At 36.2% G+C, this 20391-nt stretch overlaps 1 protein-coding gene across 1 annotated transcript in view; it reads right to left on the reverse strand.

Moving 5' to 3' along the window:
* LOC150084896 (mitotic checkpoint serine/threonine-protein kinase BUB1 beta-like) overlaps nt 1-20391 on the reverse strand; it is a 202759-nt gene that overhangs the window by 124197 nt on the left and 58171 nt on the right. The window contains exons 5-7 of the mRNA XM_090376385.1: nt 16152-16336; nt 12669-12753; nt 3980-4131 (exon numbers count right to left, since the gene is read on the reverse strand). Coding sequence (XP_090232511.1) covers nt 3980-4131; nt 12669-12753; nt 16152-16336 — 422 coding nt within the window. The remainder of the gene's footprint in view (nt 1-3979; nt 4132-12668; nt 12754-16151; nt 16337-20391) is intronic.

The raw sequence follows: 20391 nt of genomic DNA on the forward strand, positions 1-20391 counted from the left end.
AATGCAGACTTGCATTTAAAAATTCTAATTTTTAAATGAGCCAGATGAAAATGTTACCGCGAAGGAGATAACGGTAAAAGAACTAGATGAAATCTTTCATATCGCAGAGAACCTCAAACAAAAGACGTGAGGTTCTCTGCGATATTTATTTCGCCAGGGCTCAGAGAAGATTGTCGGCTATTGTAAATTGATTGATGAAAAAAGAAAGTCAACACTGTCCAAATATTACTGCAACAGTCATTTCTTCATTGTATATTTTATGTCAGAGGGTCCCAAACTTTCTCGGTTCACAGCGCCCTTAGTGTCTCAGTAATTTTTTCACAGCGCACCTAGACCAAAAGAAATACCTAACAGTTCTGTTTAGTAGTTAGGTCCAAACAACTTAATAAGAAATGTTGAAACTGTGAACTACCTCTAGCTAGTAGTTCGCGCAGTGTCTGAGAGATGTCAAGTATCGCTGTGCTTCCATCGAAAATTTAAAATATTCCGCGGCACACAGTTTGGGAACCACTATTTTATGCAATAAACATTTAATTCCATAATTATTTTATTTATATTTTACATTGTATACAGTTGTTAAAAAGTTATTTAAAAGGTATTTTTAAAATTCTTTATAGACATTCCAGAAGGTCAAGGACCAATTATAATTTTTTGATTATTATATTCAATTAACCCATTTTCGTTTTGCGCTAGCAGGACAAATTAATCGCATTAATCGAGGCCAGCCTGTACCTGGTCGAGTAAATCTGAAAATTATAGAAAAATCTGTAGGTTTAGCTGCAAAGGTCTGCGAAGAATTATCACAAGGACTTCTAAATGAAGGTCCCACCTTGTAGACAATTTTTATATGAGCAACAATCTGGTATTATCATTTCTTCACCAAAAAACATTGTTGGTACGTTACAAGCCAATAAAAAACTTATGCCTAAAGAAGTCATGTACTCAAAACTAGATGGTGGGGAGGGGGAATGACCACTGTAAAAATATCTTCATTTTTACTCCTGGCTCACCTTCAAGAAGCAGTCACCACTCCAAGTCACCCTATACTTTTGCCACTAATATATTTGTAGAATAACATCCACTTCCTGTAAAAGGTTGTTTTCTTTCGCTCTAGCATGCGCTCGTTGATGCCGCGATAGGGAAAGCAGCAGCTGAAACACTATTCCACCGTTATGAGTCTGGCTGGTTCACAGCAAGAAATCGTCACTCGATCGGATCGGACGAACGTAATATTTATAAAAATGGTGAGAAAGTAAGTGACTTTCGTTGGGGAAAGGAGAGTAACGTCAGTTAAGGAATACTTTTTAGTGTAATCTGAACCAGGTAACTATGGGATGCTTGTTGTTCGGAGTTTTCTTGTGTAGGAGTGAGCGAACTTTATGTCTGGTAACCTCTGCTGGGCAGTCTGGAGATGCAGCCCCCATGCAGATATGAAGTTGCCCCTGCTCCTCATAAATCCCATTTTGGCTGTGTTAGGTCTCCAAGATGACAGTCCCCGGGGTTTTTCTTCTCCCCGCAAAACTAACCTGTGAACCAATATGAGTTCTGGAAGCTCAAAAAGGGGGGGACATATATATATGTGGAGAGGGGAGAAAGAAAGGGATGTGCAGATAGAGGGAGAACAGAGACAGACAGAAGAACACGAGGAGGAAAATCTAGAGAGATTAAGAAACCAAGTGAGCCGAACCCTGAGAGAGTTTTCTGGTGAGATCAACTGATGAAAAAAGGATGTCTCAAGAGTTTGATGTCGTGGTTCCTGCTCTGAACTACTAACCCCGAACGTACCCAGGAGTGTGCTGGTAAGTTCACCCTAGTTTTCTGATAGGTAATTGAATGAAACTGTCAAACAATAAGACCTATCCTTTACTTACTGATGTCATTAACGGACATCCCGCCTCCTAGGTACACACTATGATAAGTGTCTATTTTATCGCGCTTAGACCCTAGAATGTAAGATTGACAAGACCCACTACTAAATGTATTATTATCAGTTGTGATGGTCAAACTTACATGCCATCCTTACACTGGTACCCAAATACTTGGACAGTGAGATGCTGTCGGTTCTGTAGAGTACGAGAAATAGTGTCAACCAAAGGCTACAGGAAGAACATAGACCAATTGGCATACATGTATTATAAACATACTAACCTATAGCTATTTAGTAATAAAGGTATAGAGTTTTGTTTTTCTATATTAAAGATACAACAAATTATTTCTCTTATCTAATCTGTACGATATGTTTAATAAATCATGTTTTGTTTATTCATCATTGCCTCTTAGCCATTCTCTTGCTACACATTATCCACAGCACAAGTTATAGTGAAAGAGCCATAATTTTGCAGCACTCTGAGGTCTAACTACCAGAAGGAGCTCAGAATGAATAACACAGCGGCATCTTGATGTTGCGAGCCTATTCTCCACGATTCAGAATAGGTCTTGAAAACACAAGATTGTTGTCCTAAGATTAAACCACTAGTCGATCATATAAAACACAGGCATTTTCTGGAACATCAATATTAGTGATTGAACTTGCCCGGAGACCTTATTGTACACATTGAATAATAGCAAGAGTTGGTTGCCTTAACCTCCATTAGAGAAGCATTACCCAGCAAGCAAACACACGATAACAGAAATACCTGTGGAACACCACTAAGGACGAAAAAAATGTAACTGTTCTAAAGTGGCAAGATGCTCAAGTTGTGACACTATTCACAACAAAGCATGGCCCAGAAATGGTTGATGGACCCTCCACCAGTAAAGGAAGACAAAAAGAAGCCAAACAAAAACCACTTCCTATTCTAGCATATAATAAAGGAAATGCAGGCATTGATCTGACAGACAAAATGGGTTCATATGCCACAACACTAAGAAAGGAGATAAAGTGGTACCACAAATTATTGATAGAGTACATAATTGGTATATCGCTTGTCAATATGGTGCCTCCGTAGCCAGGTAGGCAGGAGCAGCAGTGCACAGCACACGCTTCTTGATTAGACTGGGGTTTGAGCCTGTGACCACCAAATACGGAGGATGCGGAAAGGTCAGGGAATGACCACCACATATCCTGAAGAAATATGGCCTTAGTTGCTAATGCTCCTAAAAACCAAATAACAAACAAACAACAAGCTTGTCAATGTATAAGTGTGCCATGCAAAAAAATATATATTCTTTTGGGAAGAGATAGTTACAGATTTACTAAATATAGCACGGAAATAGAAACGTGAAAAGCCACATTTTGGCTTTTCAAGTTTATTCATATATTAACTACATATATGAATTAACTAATTATTAACTAATTAACTATAAAGAATATATAGTTAATTCATATATAATATATGAATACATATATTATATTATATTCATATATAATATATCGGCTTCTGTGGACATAATGCACCTAGCAATAAGGAGAAAAGAGTTTCTACTTATTGCCCAGACTGTTATCATCAGCCTATAATGTGTTTAGATCAACATCACAAATCTTAATAATTTTGTAATTGCAAAATTCATATAATAAAGAATTTTTAAATGCTTAGTAGTTACTCTCTTATTTTTTCTCATAGCACCAAGTAAATTTCATCACATGTATCACCAAGGGCCACGCTTTTCAAAAATAACAAATTCCCATCAATTGTCTGATACACAGCTCAGACTGAAACAGAGGATGTCAGCCATATATGTCCAACGCAGCACCTAAAAAAACCTAACGGCATCAGACAGAGAACGGCCGACGTGGCAGTCAATATGTTAATTAAATATTGTTAGGCTTAAACTGAATTTTTCTGTACCTATTTTATCATGTTTTTATGTACCTTCAAAATGGAAAAGATAATTGAGGAATCTTTTATTACTATGTGAAAGGGAAGACTATTTTCATTCTCAAATTAATGTGGAGAACAATTTAAACAAATTTTAATAAAAAACCACTGCTTTACACATTTCAAATTTCAAAAGAAAATTAAAGCCACAGGTCTCTTACCAAATTCTAGGTATTTTGACTGAGGATTAATATCACCAGGATCATCACAGTTTTGTTGAACAGGAATAGAAATTTTAGACAAAGTTTCACTATGAAGAGAAGAATTATTTTGTTCACTTGATGCACTGTTTTCAGTAATATAGTCATCATTTCTATAAAAGAATATATATATACACATATATATAAATTCATAATATATTCATATAATAATTCTACATCACCCCCAACACAGAATAACAAAAAGGTAGTTAGTAACAAATATTATTACATCCATTTAATTAAATCTGCAACTTAACAGAAACATACAATAAATCTATTTTCACGACTAAAATGGAGTGAATACTATGTAAGGTAAACAACTTTTTCTCAGTATGTTTACAAAATACAAATGGTCAAGAAATTAATATTAGTATTAACCATATAGTGTAAGAAAGCCAAAGGTTTTTACTGCACTGGCCAAAAAATATAAATACAGTAAGAACCCCGTATCTGCAGGGGATTTGTTCCAAGACCTACTGTGAATGGCTGAAACTGTGGATATAGGCGAACACCTGCTAACACCATATATAACATGATTTTCTTGTACATACATACGTATAATAAAGTTTAATTGATAAATTAAACACACAGTAAGACATTATCAACATTAAATACGGTAATAATAAATTATAGCAGACTCTCGATTTACCAGGAAGCGCATTAACCGGGACACTTCAAGGCTCCAAATTAAAAAAAAAAAAAAAAAAAAAAAAAAAACAACCAGAAATCATAAAATTCAAGTAATAACTAGAATAGGTATAAACAGATATTTTGCAAGCCATAAATAAGTGACAAGAACTGGCGTTATAAGTCGTCATTGGTAGATTAGTGTACCTATTATCTTGCAACCCCCGCTGTCTTCACACCTACCACTCAAAACAAAAAAGAGAGACCAAATGTTTAGTTTGATTTAGTGCATCATGTTAATTGTTGTGTTTCGTCACACTGCAAAAGAACAAATTTTGTTTTGTTATTTATGTCAGAGATGTCAGAATTATTTTATTTATTTTTTTTTTTTTTTTTTGTTTAGAAATCACGAAAATGATGAGCAAACGCAGGAGTTGTGCTTCCAAATTAAACAAAAACTTGATATTTTTCCGAAGTTTGAAAATGGTGCATCTGTTAAATCTCTAATGAATCATTATAATGTTGGTGACAAAACCATACGTGACATTGTAAAAAATAAAGGGAGGCTATTCGATTTAAAATCACATTGGAAAAAATAAAGGGAAGCATCGTATTGGACACACAAGTAGTTTTAAGTTTTACGTGTTAAGTTTTTTCTTTTTTTTTTCCGTGGTTAACCGCAGGTAATTGAATCAGCAGACACAGGGGCACAACTGTGTTTATATATATATATACAAATGTATATATATATATAAATATATTTTCCTTCTCACATAAGAACTATCCAGCTGACTTTCAAATTTCCCCAAGTTGTCAGAATCAACCACCCATGGAAGTCACAATTCAAGTAATTAACAACTTGCTAGCTAAAATAAAACAATCCAGTCTAATCTCTTTCACTGAAATTTGAATTTTTCTCTAGTTCTGGAATCATTTATAACGGTAAAAAATTTGCCTTTGTTTATTTTACTATTTCTTCTCAGAGCCAAACAGACCTGAGTCAGGTCCCTTTTTAAATGGCTAGTTGCCAATCTCTGTAGTTCACATATTCAAATTCTTTTCTCATATGGGTGCTGCATTTGCAGACTGCACCAAGTGGATTGCCCAATGTCTTTCAAGAACCACAGTTTTTTTTTTTTTTTTTTTTTTGATCCCATTTGCTGTCTCCACACTTTGACACAGTATTCCAAGTGCAGCTTTACAATTGCCTTTTACAAGGGGTTAATGAACTCCATGTCTCTCTAAAAGCAAATTTTCAATAAATCATTGATGGCATACCATGGCTTTCCTTTTCACCTCTCTACAATGCTCAGAGAACTATGCTGATCATTAACCACTCTTCTGATCTTCACATCCACTACACTATCATCACTGTCATTTATAAAAATCAGAAACAACAGTGGTCCCCAAACCAATCCTTGGAGATCACTACTTCTAACATTAGATCAATAAGAATAACCATTAATCACAACCCTCTGCTTCCTAGCCTACAGCCACCCTGCAATCCAATGCAATGTTACATGTTCTAGTCATAAAGTAAACTCATGAGGGACTGAATCAACTGCATTACTAAAATCCAAATAAAATACATTGAAATTATTTCAATGTATTTTATTATCAAAAGTTTTTCCTTTTGATAAATGTTCATGGGTAGCATGAGAGGTACCTAAATTTTTAAGCATTATGTATAAAGATATGAACTAGCTATGTATCCACTCACACATTCTCTCCCCCTCTTTCTGCTTGAGATCGGTTAACAATAGCCCCAGTAAAATGGACCTTTAAGAATTTTCCTACTTGAGAGGATTCAAATCCAGACCTCTCCAAATGCAAATAATTTGGTTTGAAAATTAGTTATGCAATAAACCCATGATTTTACAAACTAATAGATGGTGCGGGTGCCAATTATTACCAATCATCTGTTAAATCTTAGGGTTTTTTTTTTTTTTTTTGAGCCCATTTGTACCCTACATAATTGAAAATTTAGACAGTTATGTCTAAATTTTCAAGCTTTCGTTTACCTTAACTATACTGGTTGATACATCAAATTTATTTACAATTAGTTAAGAAACACATAAAATCCAAGGAAGTGCAGCAAGTCGATATCACTGGACAGTGCAGTGTTGAGTCAGTTTGGTGTGACATAAGCACTGGAAAATCAAAATAGAGAGTAGGAGTGTGTTATAGGCCTAATGACTCTGATGAGTATAATAAAAAAACTGTACAGGGAAATAGAGGGGGCCAGTAAATCAGTCTTATAACAGGGGATTTTAATTTCCCGGATACTGACTGGAACTTGTGGATTGGTCATTCGCACACTAGCAAGGTTTTTGTGGATTTATTGGATGATCGTTTTCTATATCAGCATGTTCAGGAGGCAACTAGAGGGAGTAATACTCTTGATCTGATTATCAGTAGTGATTCTTCATGCATTAAGAATCTGCAGATAAAGGAACCACTAGGTGGCAGTGATCAACAGTGTACTGATGTGGGATGTAACTTAAAGATGTAACTACCATCAGAGGTAAAGGGAAGGGTTTTTGTTTTCCTAAAGGTGATTACAGTGGTCTCAGACAGTTTTATAAATTCTCTACAGTGGAACCACCAACTGATAATGTTACCAACAGCAAATTCTAAATGGTCCAATTCCAATACTCCTAAGCATTGGTGCATATACACCAATGCTAGGAATATAGTTAATAAATTTAATGAGCTTGAAGTGCTTCAAAAGCAGATATTGTTGGGATATCAGAGACGTGGTGTCACACAACATAAGCAGTGCAGAATTGGAATTTGGGGAATACAAAGTGTAGAGGAAGGGAGGAGAGGTTATTCTGTTAGTTAAGAAATAAAATCTAAGGTAGTGCATCCAATTGATGTTGGTGGACAATGCAATGTTGAGTCAGTTTGGTGTGACACTGGGAAAGGAAAAATGAGAGTAGGTGTGTTCAAGGCCTAATGAATCTGATGAGTATAATGAACAGTTGTTCAGAGAAATAGAGTGGGCCAGTAAATCAGAATGTCTTATAATGGGGGATTTTAACTTTCCAGATATTGAATAGAATATGTGGATTGGTCAATCGCACACTAGCAAGACTTTTGTGGATTTATTGGAGTAATACCCTTGATCTGATTATCAGCAGTGATTATTCATGCATTAAGAATTTGCAGATAAAGGAACCACTGGGTGACAGTGATCACAATGTACTGATGTGGGAATTACTTAAGGATGTAACTACCATCAAAGGGGTCTCAGACAGTTTTTAAATTCTGTACAGTGGGACCAACTGATGATGTTCACAACAGCAAATTCAAAATGGGAAGCATTCAAAGAATTAATCTTGGAAGCTACTAAGCTTTACATACCAACTAAGAATATTGTTCAAGGTTTAGGCCTAAATGGACATCAGATGAACTAATGACACATGCAAGCAGACAAGAAAAATGCATGGGATACATATAAATTAATGGGTGACATGGAAGCCTATGATAGATATAAGCTGGTCTGTAACCAAGTCACAAAGGAGGTTAGGCAGGCAAAGGCAGATTATGAGATATCTTTGGCAAAGGATGCAAAGAAAAATAACAAAGAGTTCTTTATGTACGTAAACTGTAGAAGGAAGGGGATGAATCAGATTGGTCCACTGGATATCGATGGTTCAACTGTTGATGATCCTGCTGAGGTGGCTAAAAAACTAAATGAGTATTTTGCAGCTACATTCACACACGAGGAGTTATTCAGGGAGGGGAATGCCAGAGGTGAACTAAACTCTAGCAGTGAGCTAGATGATTTTGTAATAACTGAGAGGAAAGTGGAGGAGAAATTGTTGAAGATAAACATAAGAAAGGCACCTGGGGTGGATGGGATCTATCCAGTTATATTAAAGGAGGCAGCAAAGGAAGTAAGCAAACCCTTAGCCATAATCATGAGCTTCCTTGAACTCAGGGGAGGTACCCATGGACTGGAGATGTGCAAACGTGATGCCAATTCACGAAGGAGGATCAAAGGGCAACACAAGTAATTACAGACCTGTTAGTTTAACTTCTGTTCCAGGGAAATTAATGAAGGCACTGGTTAAAGAAGCACTGCAGGATCATCTACACAAGACTTTACTTACAGCTCGGACACAGCATGGTTTTGTTAAGGGAAAGTCTTACCTGACCAATTTGATTGGATACTATGATGCAGTCACAAAAGAACTGGATGCAGGGAATAACTTTGATGTTATATATTTGGATCTTAGAAAGGCTTTGATACTGTTGTACATGGAAGACTGCTGAACAAATTGGAGCAGTGCGGCATTGGAGGCAAATTGCTGCTATGCATAAAGGGATGGTTGAGTGGGAGAAGACAAAGTGGTAATCAACGGACACTACTCATCGTGGACTAATGTTATTAGTGGAGTCCCTCAGGGTTCAGTGTTGGGTCCATTGTTGTTTTCTGTATTTATAAATGATATTTATGATGGTATATCAGGCTTAATGTCCAAGTTTGCAGAGACGATTCGAAGGTTGGCAGTGTTGTTAATGACACTAATGACAGTATGCTGCTGCTGCAACAGGATCTAGAAAAGTTGAGCAGATGGGCTGAGAGGGTGGCAAATGAAGTTTAACATTGACAAATGTAAAGTACTACATATGGGAAGCAGTAACCCCAGAATAACGTATCAACTCTGTGGTACTACACTGACAGTGGTAGAGAATGAAAAGGACCTGGGGGTAATTGTGCATGCAGATATGAAGTTTTCTGAGCAGTGCAGATGGTCTGCAAGAGTAACTCATGGTGTCTTGTCAATGATATACAGGAATTTCTAGCAGAGATAAGGAGGTGATTATCCCCTTGTATAAGGCGATAGTCAGGCCACACCTTGAGTACTGCATACAGGTCTGGAGGCCTCATTTTAAGAAGGATATAGAGCTGTTGGAATGAGTACTGAGAAGGGCAACAAGATTAGTGAATGGAACAAAGGGTTGCTCTTATGAAGAAAGGCTTAAATTTTGCAGATTACAGTGTTTGGAGACTAGGCACCTGCGAGGTGATCTGATTGAGGTGTATAAAGTCTTGAATGGTTTGAGCAAGCTCGATGCTGATGGGATTCTTCCTCTTGCTCAGAATAATCACCTGAGAGGGCATAAATTCAAATTGAAGAAAGATAGTTGTAGGATAGATGTGCAGAAGTTTGCCTTTAGCCAGCGGGTAGTTGATTGGTGGAACAGACTGCCATCTTTTGTTGTGGAAGCTGATAGCCTAAATAAATTTAAGGCTGAGCTGAACAGGTAATTTGGAACGAACAGAGGGGTGAAATCGGAGCGGGGTGTGTGTTTTTTTTTTTTTTTTTTTTTTTTTTTTTTGACTGATGCTGCATAAGCTTGCTTTCTTGCATAGTATGCCTCTACTAATGCTAATGGTAAAAAATACCCCATACATAGTGTAGAAAAATTTACCATTAGCATATAGCAGTGTTTGGAAAAACTTTACTCAGAGTTGAAGACTAAAGTTGTAATACTGCAAATCTTGAAAATCCTTAAAAAGTTCATCACTTTTTTACAATAAATGATTGTTTTTTTTTTTTTTTGTCATATTTCTTACAGACACATGAAAAAAAAAAAAAAATTACTTTAACTACTCTAGGAGCTTGAATTTCTTAAACACTCAGATTCACACAAAACTGTAGCCATTATCAACCCAATGCAGGTTGGAAGCCTCAACAATTCATGCTGAGGGAAATGGACCATAATCTGCCACGCTGGTCCAGTGCACGTTGGCAAATCAACCGTATTTAGCAGTCAGGGGCTTGAACCCTGGTCTACTCAAAGAGCGTGTGCTACTGCACTCCCGCTCCTGACCACTCGGCTACGGAGGCCGTCAGATTCACGTACTTTCTCTTTACACCAAGTTTTACAGGGGCCATACTGATACAATATAAATGAGGTTATAATAAAGAAACGGAGCAAAGACTAGCACTTAATGAAATGATAGAGTTCCTTGTTTACCTTATTTCATGAACAGTTAAATCAGCTCATAAAATGTAAAATAAAATTACATTTTATGACGCTAATGCCAGTGAAATTTTTTCAACCGTTATTTCCAAAGCATGCTAAGTCGAAGTCCATAAAATCAAGGGTTTACTCTAATGAGTTATGAAAGTTGGGAGACACAAGGAAAATTTAGAGGGTAGGTTAAATATCCAATAACTGGAATAAGAAAGTAATTAAAAATAATTTTGTATACATAGGAACAGCCCTTAATGAATATGGGTGGTTAGCCATAGAAATAAATAACAGAATAAGCAAACTGCAAGTTTACTTATTGTTGCATTAACTTTTACTTATTGTTGTTTTGTCAAATATACTTCCCATTGAAGATACTGAGTCTGATAATATTGTCAAATAGAAGTTGGCATCAAATATTCAGTTTTTCACAGCTCCTACTATACCCTTTTACATCTCAGGAATTTTCTGAATCCCACATATGGGCAGTAACTTTACTTGATAAATAGAATGTTGACTAAACTCTAAAGCATGCACTTCTTATCTTCTTCAATTCCACTTCAGCATTCAGCACTCAAAGCTTTTTCAGCATGGACAATCTCTTAGTTCCATATTCTAATGAAACCACAATTTTAAACATGAAGCCATTAATGTTTTAAATTTTTTTTGCAAAACCTTGTGCGCAGTTGATTTTAATATCAACTCTGTTTATGTAAAGGCAGTCTCTAACTTTTATGAACTTTGGGAAATGCAGTTAGGATTGCTGTAACTGTAATAGGTTTATTAAATTCAGAATATTTAAATCTATTTTGTCTATCTCTGTAAAGCTCCAAATGGTTTCCAGTGAAGCCAATTGGAGTCTTACAGAAATATACAGTGGTGGCATAAATGGGGGAAATATACAGTACATTTTAAATATCCTTACTCATAGGGAAATACAAAATATGATTGACTATTTAGTGTGAATGGGGAGAGGGCAATGGGAAGAAATAAAAAAATAAAAAACTGGGACAAGAAACTGGCAAGTGTATAACTTTTTGTTGAAACCAAAGTAAACATACAATGTGCAAAATAATAGTTATGGCACCATGACAACCTCAAGTTATAGTTTATGGTCCCAAGTTCCCTGCATCTTATGTCTGAAGGTATACTGGGGATGCATGCAATGATGTCTATCTTTAGCCATGGCGAGAGAGAGAGAGAGAGAGAGAGAGAGAGAGAGAGAGAGAGAGAGAGAGAGAGAGAGAGAGAGAGAGAGAGAGAGAGAGAGAGAGAGAGAGAATGGTCAAAGCATTCAAGTGGCCTCCTAAAATAGCTATTATAGCCATCTTTCAAGAAATGTGGAATCAGCAATATTCTTGATGGCCCTGAAGATGATGCAGTCTTTGAAGTAAGTGAGAGTTCAGAGCATAACATCACTGATGATGAATGACAGTAGTAATTACACATTACACTCATTATACAATGAGCAAAAGCTTCAATTCTACACTGACATTTTATTTAGCAAGCACCTGCAAACTTGTGTTTCAAATATATCTAAAAAATATTTTTTCCCAAAATTTGGCTTCTAAAAGGTGAGTGCATCTTATCATATAGAATATAAGGTGCCTTGTCCATTACTACAAAACTAGTTACATTTGAAATGGAAGGAGATAATAAATATTTTACATTCTATAGATTTTACCCTTCACATTTTTTGTATGTTAACTTCATTCATGTGGAGAAAATGAAACGTCAGATCTTTCACTTTCTTCAAAGGGTGAATAAATCAAAGAGATTTATCTATTGCTGAACGTTCCCTCTGCTTAAAGTGTAATTAAATTAAATTAAAGTGTGATTAAATTAAAGCTAACCTTCCATGAAGGTTAGCTCAAGTTTTTACTTCAAAAGATTTTCACAAACTATATCGAGTAATATATAATAAAATAATTATGACACATATTAGTGGTAAAATCTATATTGAAATATTTTTTTAAAATTTTGATATTTTTATCTAGGGCTAAAGTAAATTAATATATTTCTTAGTTTATACCTGGGTAGCTGAATTAGCCTTTGCTGAAAGATTTCTTTTAATGACTGTAAGTCTTTCTGTAACCGGTCAATAATCATTTTCTGTTCTGTAAAAAAAACAAAATATTGTAGGCAGTCAAGGAAAAATTATCCATTCTGACTTTACCAATGATACAGATGTTGCTGCTATTCTGTTTTAATATGGAAGCATACAAATTTTATTTTGTTTCATTTAAGTAATAACATCATATGCAGAACAGAAAGTAAATGATTAAAAAATATAATAAAAAGATATATACATCAAAATAAATAAAATAAAAACTAGCATAATTTAAAAATAAAACATTGAAAATCCTGCAAACAAAGGTTCTTCGTAAGTCTCAGTTTCACCGATCACTTTACAATTCCTTTCGCTTTAAAGAAGGTACTTGTGTATGTCTTCTCTGATATTCTAATCGGAGACGTGCTAATTTCATATCTCTTCTGGCTTAAAAACTCTCAACCCCATTCTGTCAAATTCATCTGTTGCTGCTATTGTTTCCCTAACTCCATTAATCACTCTGAACTTTCTGACTTTCTTCTTTTGAAACATTACTTTCTCTACTCTAATTTTCCTTTATTTTAATCTTCACAACTCCAGTTGACTTCAGTCTTCTAGCTTTATGTTGTTGGAGATTACAAAAGTGCAAAATGGGATGATTTGCAAGATCTACTTTTCATTCTATATATTTTCTATATTTTTTTTCAATGGTTGGATTACTGTTTTAAATCTTCTGATCCCACTGTTTACTCAGATTGTGTCAATAAAATTATTCTTGTAGGGATGAAATATCCTTTATTCCACATTCCACCCTAAAACGTAGTCCTATATCTAAATCTTCATATTCTAATAAATGTGTTAAGGCTGTTCGAGATAAGTGTCACATATCACAACTGGCTTGCATCCAAATCTCCAACTTCATTTCTGCCCACAATGAAGCTCTCAACAATTGTAAAACAATCAATCCAATTTTAACTTTGAACAGGCTAAAACACAAAATGTGCTTCTTGTCCAAATGGTAGTCATGCATTCTGGTCTCTTGCCAAAGCTACTGACCACAACTTGTCCATCTATACTCCCACATCTCTTAAAACCTGATGGTTCTCTTCCATCCTCAGCTAAAGATAATGCTAACTTACTAGCATCCTACTTTTCTTCTTAACTCTTGTATTGTTGATCTTAGTAAACCTTTCCCTACCATACCCAGTACATCCACTTGATGCTTCTTTGAAAAAGATTAGAAAAATTTTGAACAATTGTGATGCCAAGAAAGCTTCAGGTCCTGATAGAATTTCTCAGCTTATTCTCAAAACCTATGCTGCTGTTCAGCTATTCTGCTGTATTTTTTTCTTCTTCTTGGAAATTTGCTCATATCCAGCCAGTCCTTGAGAAGGATGATAAATCTCTCATCCAATTATCACCCTATTGAACTTAACTTCAACTCGATCCAAAGTAATGGAGAAATCCAAATGCAAACTTTTAAACTATCTTGAAACCTCCCGTTTGAAGAATGGTCACCAATATGGATTAAGTATTAATTAACTGGTGATATATCAACTTATATTATTCAGGAACCACAAAATAATATCAACTTAAATTCAGGAACCACAAAATAAAGGAACCACTAGGTGGTAGTGATCACAATGTACTGATGTGGAATTTACTTAAAGATATAATTACCATCGGAGGTAATGGGAAGGGTTTTTGCTTCTGTAAAGGTGACTGTTTTTAAATTCAGTACAGTTTTTAAAATCTGTACAGTGGGACCAACTGTTGATGTCACCAACAGCAAATGCTAAATGGGAAGCATTCAAGGAACTAATCGTGGAAGCTACTTGGCTTTTCATACCGATTAAGAAATATTGTTAAAGGTTTAAGCCTTAATGGATGTCAGATTAACTAATAAGACTCGTGGCAGAGAATAAAAATGTATGGGATGCATGGGATCCCATGCAAAATAAAAATACATGAGATGCATATAAATTATCAGACGACACAGAAATCTATGGCAGATATAAGCTACTCTGTAATCAAGTCACAAAGGAGGTTAGGGCAAGCGAAGGCAGATTACGAGAAATCTTTGGTAAAGGATGCTAAGAAAAACAGCAAGGACTTCTTTACTTATATAAACTCTAAAAGGAATGGGATGAATCAGATTGGTCCACTTGATTTCGATGATTTGACTGTTGATGGTCCTGCTCAGATAGCAGATAATCTGAATGAGTATTTTGCATCTACATTCACACATGAGGAGTTATTAATGGAAGAAAATACCAGAAGCTTATCAAACTGTAACAGGGTGCTTAATGATTTTGTAATAACTGAGAGCAAAGAGGAAGAGAAATTGTTGAAGTTAAACATAAGAAAGGCATCTGGGATGGATGGGATCTATCCAGTTATATTAAAGGAGGTGGCAAAGGAAGTAAGCAAACCTTTATCCATAATTATGAGAGCATCCTTCGACTCAGGGGAAGTCCCCACGGACAGATGTGCAAATGAATATCCCATTCACAAAGGGGGATCAAACAGTAACACGAGTAATTACAGACCAGTTAAGTTTCTGATCCAGAGAAAATTTTAACTTCTGATGTCGAAGTTTGCAGATTATACAAAGGTTGGCAGGGTTGTTAATGACAGTAATGGCAGTTTGCTACTGCAACAGGATCTAGAAAAGTTGGACAGATGGGCTGAGAAGTGGCAACCGTGTGGTACTACACTTAGGGTGGTAGAAAATGAAAAAGATCTGGGAGTAATTGTGCAGTCAGATATGAAGTTTTCTGAGCAATGCAGTCAGACTGCCAGGGCAGGCCATAGAGTATTGTCAATGATATACAAGGATTTTGGAAGTAGGGAAAAGGAGGTAATTATCCCTTTGTATAAGGCAATGATCAGGCCACGCCTTGAGTACTGCGTACAGGTCTGGAGGCCTCATTTTAGGAAGGATGTAAAGTTGCTTGAGCATGTACAGAGAAGAGCAACAAGATTGGTGAGGGGAACTCTTACCAAGAAATTCTCAAGTACTGCAAATTGCAGCAGTTGGAGACTAGGCACCAGCAAGGTGATCTGATTGAGGTATATAAGGCCTGGAATGGGTTGAGCATGCTGAATTCTGATGGGATTCTTCTGCTTGCTCAAATTACAAACATATGGGGGCATAAATTCAAATTGAGGAAAGACAATTGTAGAATAGATGTGCGGAAATTGGCCTTTAGCCAGTGGGTGGTTAATTGCTGGAACAAACTTTCATCTGTCATTGTGGAAGTTGATAGCTTAAATAAATTCAAGGAGGAACTGGACAAACGTTTAGAGGGAATGGATATGTGAAATTGGTTTTTTTTTTTTTTTTTTGGCTGATGCTGCATAAGCTCATACGCTTGTTTTCTTGCATCACATGCCTCCATTACTACTACTACATAACAATACATAAGTTCCATAATAATTAAAGTTTAAATTATACATAATTACCTTTCTTTTCCTGCTCTTCTTTCAACCTTTTCTGTTCATCAAACCATTTTGCAGCACGAATCTCTTCAAATGAGAATTCTTCTGCACCGCCATAAACTTTTATTTTACAATACATTGGCCTTTTCAGAGGATCAGGAGGTTCAAAGAGTGCAAGTGGAGGAGGATCTGGTTCATCTTTTCTTGAACTAAAGAAAAAAAAAATGAGACAGTGAAAGTCCACGATAACAGCAGCTGAGAAAATCAGGGAAAAAAATATTATTAAATTGGTTAGAACTGTAGTCGTTCAGATTAAAAAGTACAAAAATGTGGATCTCTTTGTTGATCACTTCTAATCCCTAAACATAATTGATAACCATTAATGCGCTCAATACTTATAATATTCTTAACATATAGAATCATATACTTAACTGGGACAAGTCATTAGGTGTAATAATGATAAATAGCTGGAAGTCAAGAGGATAAATTTCAGATGGATAGCATTTGGAAAATATAGTCACATACTGAGAAATGATATCCCAATTTGTAAAAATAATGAAACGTAAAATAATGAACCAATGTATACTCTCCACCATGACTTATGGAAGAGAAACTTGGGCACTCACCAAAAGAATGGAAGAAAAGCTGAAACTACACAGTGAAGAAAGGAACGAATTATATTAGGAATCAGACTGTTGGATAAGAAGAGAAACACATCGATTAGGCAGCAAATACAAATAAAGGACATTCTTATCAAAACTAAAGAACTGAAATGGTCTTGGGCAGGACACAGCTCAAAGACACGATGACAGATGGACTAATATGTCTCGGCTTTTATTTCTACCAGTAATTCTTGGACGCCTTCAGTAATCATATCTTTTTTTATTTTTTTAGGAGCATCGGCGACTAAGACCTTGTTACTCTACGTATATTGTCGTAGAGTAACATGATAAATTGCATGTGTCCTGAGGTTGATTTTCTGTTTTGCTGGACGAAAAACCAGAGTTTCCAGGAGAAAAAACCACACTACCCTCGCCTGACTAACTCAGCCACTCTTTGTGAAAAGACCCATAAAAATTCTTCCCTTCATCGAAAGGATTCGAACTCAGGTCTTTTCCACCTGGTGTGGGGAGGAAGGTTCGATTCTATCAACTGTGCTACCCATGAGGGCCTCAGTAGTCATATCATCAAAACCTTCCCCTCCTACCGACGTAGCAAGTTCTACTACCGCACCGATTCCGTTTTCTGCCCATTCGATCTTATTTCCTGAATGAACTTACTCTGGCCATACAAATTTTCCAACATGCATCTGTTGACAGTTGTACTTCTTTCAGCGATAAAGCTATGATTCTAATACAGTCCACAATTGAGAAATGTTTCAATGCTTCCATTACTTCAATAGATTCGGAATCAATTTTTTTGCAAAAGCCATTGTAACGATTTTCTGATGTAATGAGTTTTAAAGGTGGATATAATGCTTTGATCTAACGGCTGAATGAAAGAAGTTGTATTAACCCAGTACAACTGTGGCAGTAGGAACATAACTTCAACGTTTGGATTACTTAAATCTTTTGGATGGCCTGGTGTGCTATCCAATAGTAATAATTTAGATTTTTCCACAAGTTCAACAAGTACAAGTTCAATAGCACAGAATGTAAAACGGGAATTCCTCAACAAAACAAATACAGGGATTTCTCAATAATTTTTTGACTGGCAAGTCAACAGCGGGGATTCAAAAAGAGTGGAAATGTTAAAAAATTACGTCCAACATAATAGCAGGGTTTCCCTCGCAAAAGAGCTCAAAAAAACCCACTTCAAACCCAGTTGTATCTGGCCACGGATTATGCAGTAAAGAGAAAACACAACAAGAAAACGCCTCTCCCTTGGGTTGTGTTAGGGTTGTTAAATATACAAGAACAGTAAGTCTTAATTGTTTATATAGTAATGTTAGGAAGGGGGCATAAAGTTTCGTCAATAAAATGAGCGAATTCGATCTGCTGGTTAAAACAAGTAATGTGGACATAATAGGGCTTACGGAGACGTGGTGCCACCCGGAAATTGGAGATGATGAGTTTCGGTATGGCTTGTATAATGTATTTAGGAAGGACAAATAGTAGATAAATAGTTGGATAAATAGTAGATAGAAGGGATCATGTGGTAATGCTTCTTATCAGAAGCAGCCTGAGTGTGACGATAGCTTTCCCGGATTCAGACGTTTCACATGCTTGTATAGAATCTGTATGGTGTGAGATAGTTGGAAACAAAGGTATAATGTGAGTAGGAGTAATCTACAGACCAGGTGATTGTGAAAATTATGACGAAAGCCTCTACATGCAAATGGAATGGGCAAGTAAGCGTCAATGTCTTATTATGGGTGATTTCAATTTGCCTCTAATTGATTGGAGTAAATGGGAAGGAAACTCGACATGTGGAACAAAATTTTTAAATCAACTAGATGACTTATTTGCATCAACATGTCAGGGAAAGTACTAGAGAAAAGAATATCGTAGACCTCATCATCACCCATGAATCAGATGACATAACAGGGCTGACAGGAGAGGAACCAGTAGCAGGAAGTAATCACAGAGTTCTATGGTGGATGGTGATAAGAGGTAGAAGTAGTAAAAGGCAAAGGAATTGGTTTTAATTTCAGAAAAGGAAATTATGATGCCTTAAGGTGCTACATGACCTCTATTAAATGGGTAGATATCGCACAGAGAACGAATACAATTGAACTGTGGTATGCTTTTAAAACATTAATCACAGATGCCTTGAATGCGTATTTACCATTTAAAAAAAAAAAAAAAAATACTCCACGAGGAGGGTTCCAAGTTGGATAAATAGTGAAGTTGCCACATTACTTGAGCAGAAAAAGGTGGCATGGAAAGATTACAAGCAATAAAAAGTACTGAAGCCTATAACAGCTACAAGATGATCTGTAATAGAACCACAGAAAAGGTTCGAGAGGCAAAGGCAGTTTATGAGAAATCACTAGCAAACAGAGCAAAGAGGGGGAGGATAAGGAATTCTTCACATATAAAAATGCCAAGAAGAGCTGGACAAACCAGATCAGACCTTTACGTAAGGGAAAGGGGATAATATTAAATACACCAGCTGCCGTTGCAGATGAACTCAACAGTTATTTTGTATCGATATTTACAAATGAAAAACCTTTTGTGGCAATGGGAAATTGTGGGAGCGAAGTTGAAAAATGTGTAATTAATGATATTGAAATTTCGCAAGATTATTTAATGAAAAAAACTTTTGAGCATACAGGCCAGTAAGGCTCCTGCAGTTGATGGAATATACCCTATAATCTTAAGGGAGGTGGCAAGTGAGTGCATTGAATCATTGAGGCTAATTATGCGAGCATAACTAGACTGGGGAGATTCCCTTGGATTGGAAAAGTGCCAATGTATCTCCAATACATTAGGGTGGCTCTAAGAGTGAAGTGGGAAATTATCGACATGTCAGTCTGACTTCAGTGGTAGGGAAAATCATGGAGGCAATAATCAAGGGTGGAATTCAGGATCATTTGGATTGAATTGAAATTCTCAAGGATACTCAGCATGGTTTTGAAAAGGGAAAATCATGTTTAACAAATCTGGTTCGCAATTTTGAAAGGGTGACTCACGAGCTGGATTTAGGGAATAATTTCGACATTGTTTATTTAGATTTCAGCAAAGCTTTTGACTCAGTCACACATGAACCAGTTGCTTTATAAGCTGTAACAGGCTGGAATCACTGGGAAAATCCTTAGATGGATAGCAGGATAGCTTCAGGGCAGGAGGCAGAGGGTTGTGATAAATGGATATTCCTCAGATTGGGTTGATGTAAGAAGTGGGGTTCCCCAAGGATCAGTATTAAGACCACTGTTGTTTTTAATTTTCAAAAACAACATCGATGAAGGGCATGATGTCTAAATTTGTAGCTGACGTTAAAATTGGTAGAGTAGTTAATGATCACTGTCAAACTGAGCTTCTTCATAGAGTCCTAGATAGGCTTCATGAATGGTCAGAAAAATGGCAGCTATGCTTTAATCCAACAAAGTGTAAGGAATTACACCTGGGAAACAGTAATCCCAAAATAACTTATTCACTTGGTGGAGTTCAACTAAACCCAGCACTGGAGGAAAGAGACTTGGGTGTTACGATACGGTCATGTCTGACCGTATCGTAACACCCATGAAATTCTCTGAGCATTGTAAACAGGTTGCAAGGAAGGCCCATGGTGTCCTATCGATGATCTATCGAACTTTTGCAAG

This window comes from Mastigoproctus giganteus, chromosome 6 (assembly GCF_048544385.1).
Source record: "Mastigoproctus giganteus isolate SK-2022 chromosome 6, ASM4854438v1, whole genome shotgun sequence".
Lineage (NCBI taxonomy): Eukaryota > Metazoa > Arthropoda > Arachnida > Uropygi > Thelyphonidae > Mastigoproctus > Mastigoproctus giganteus.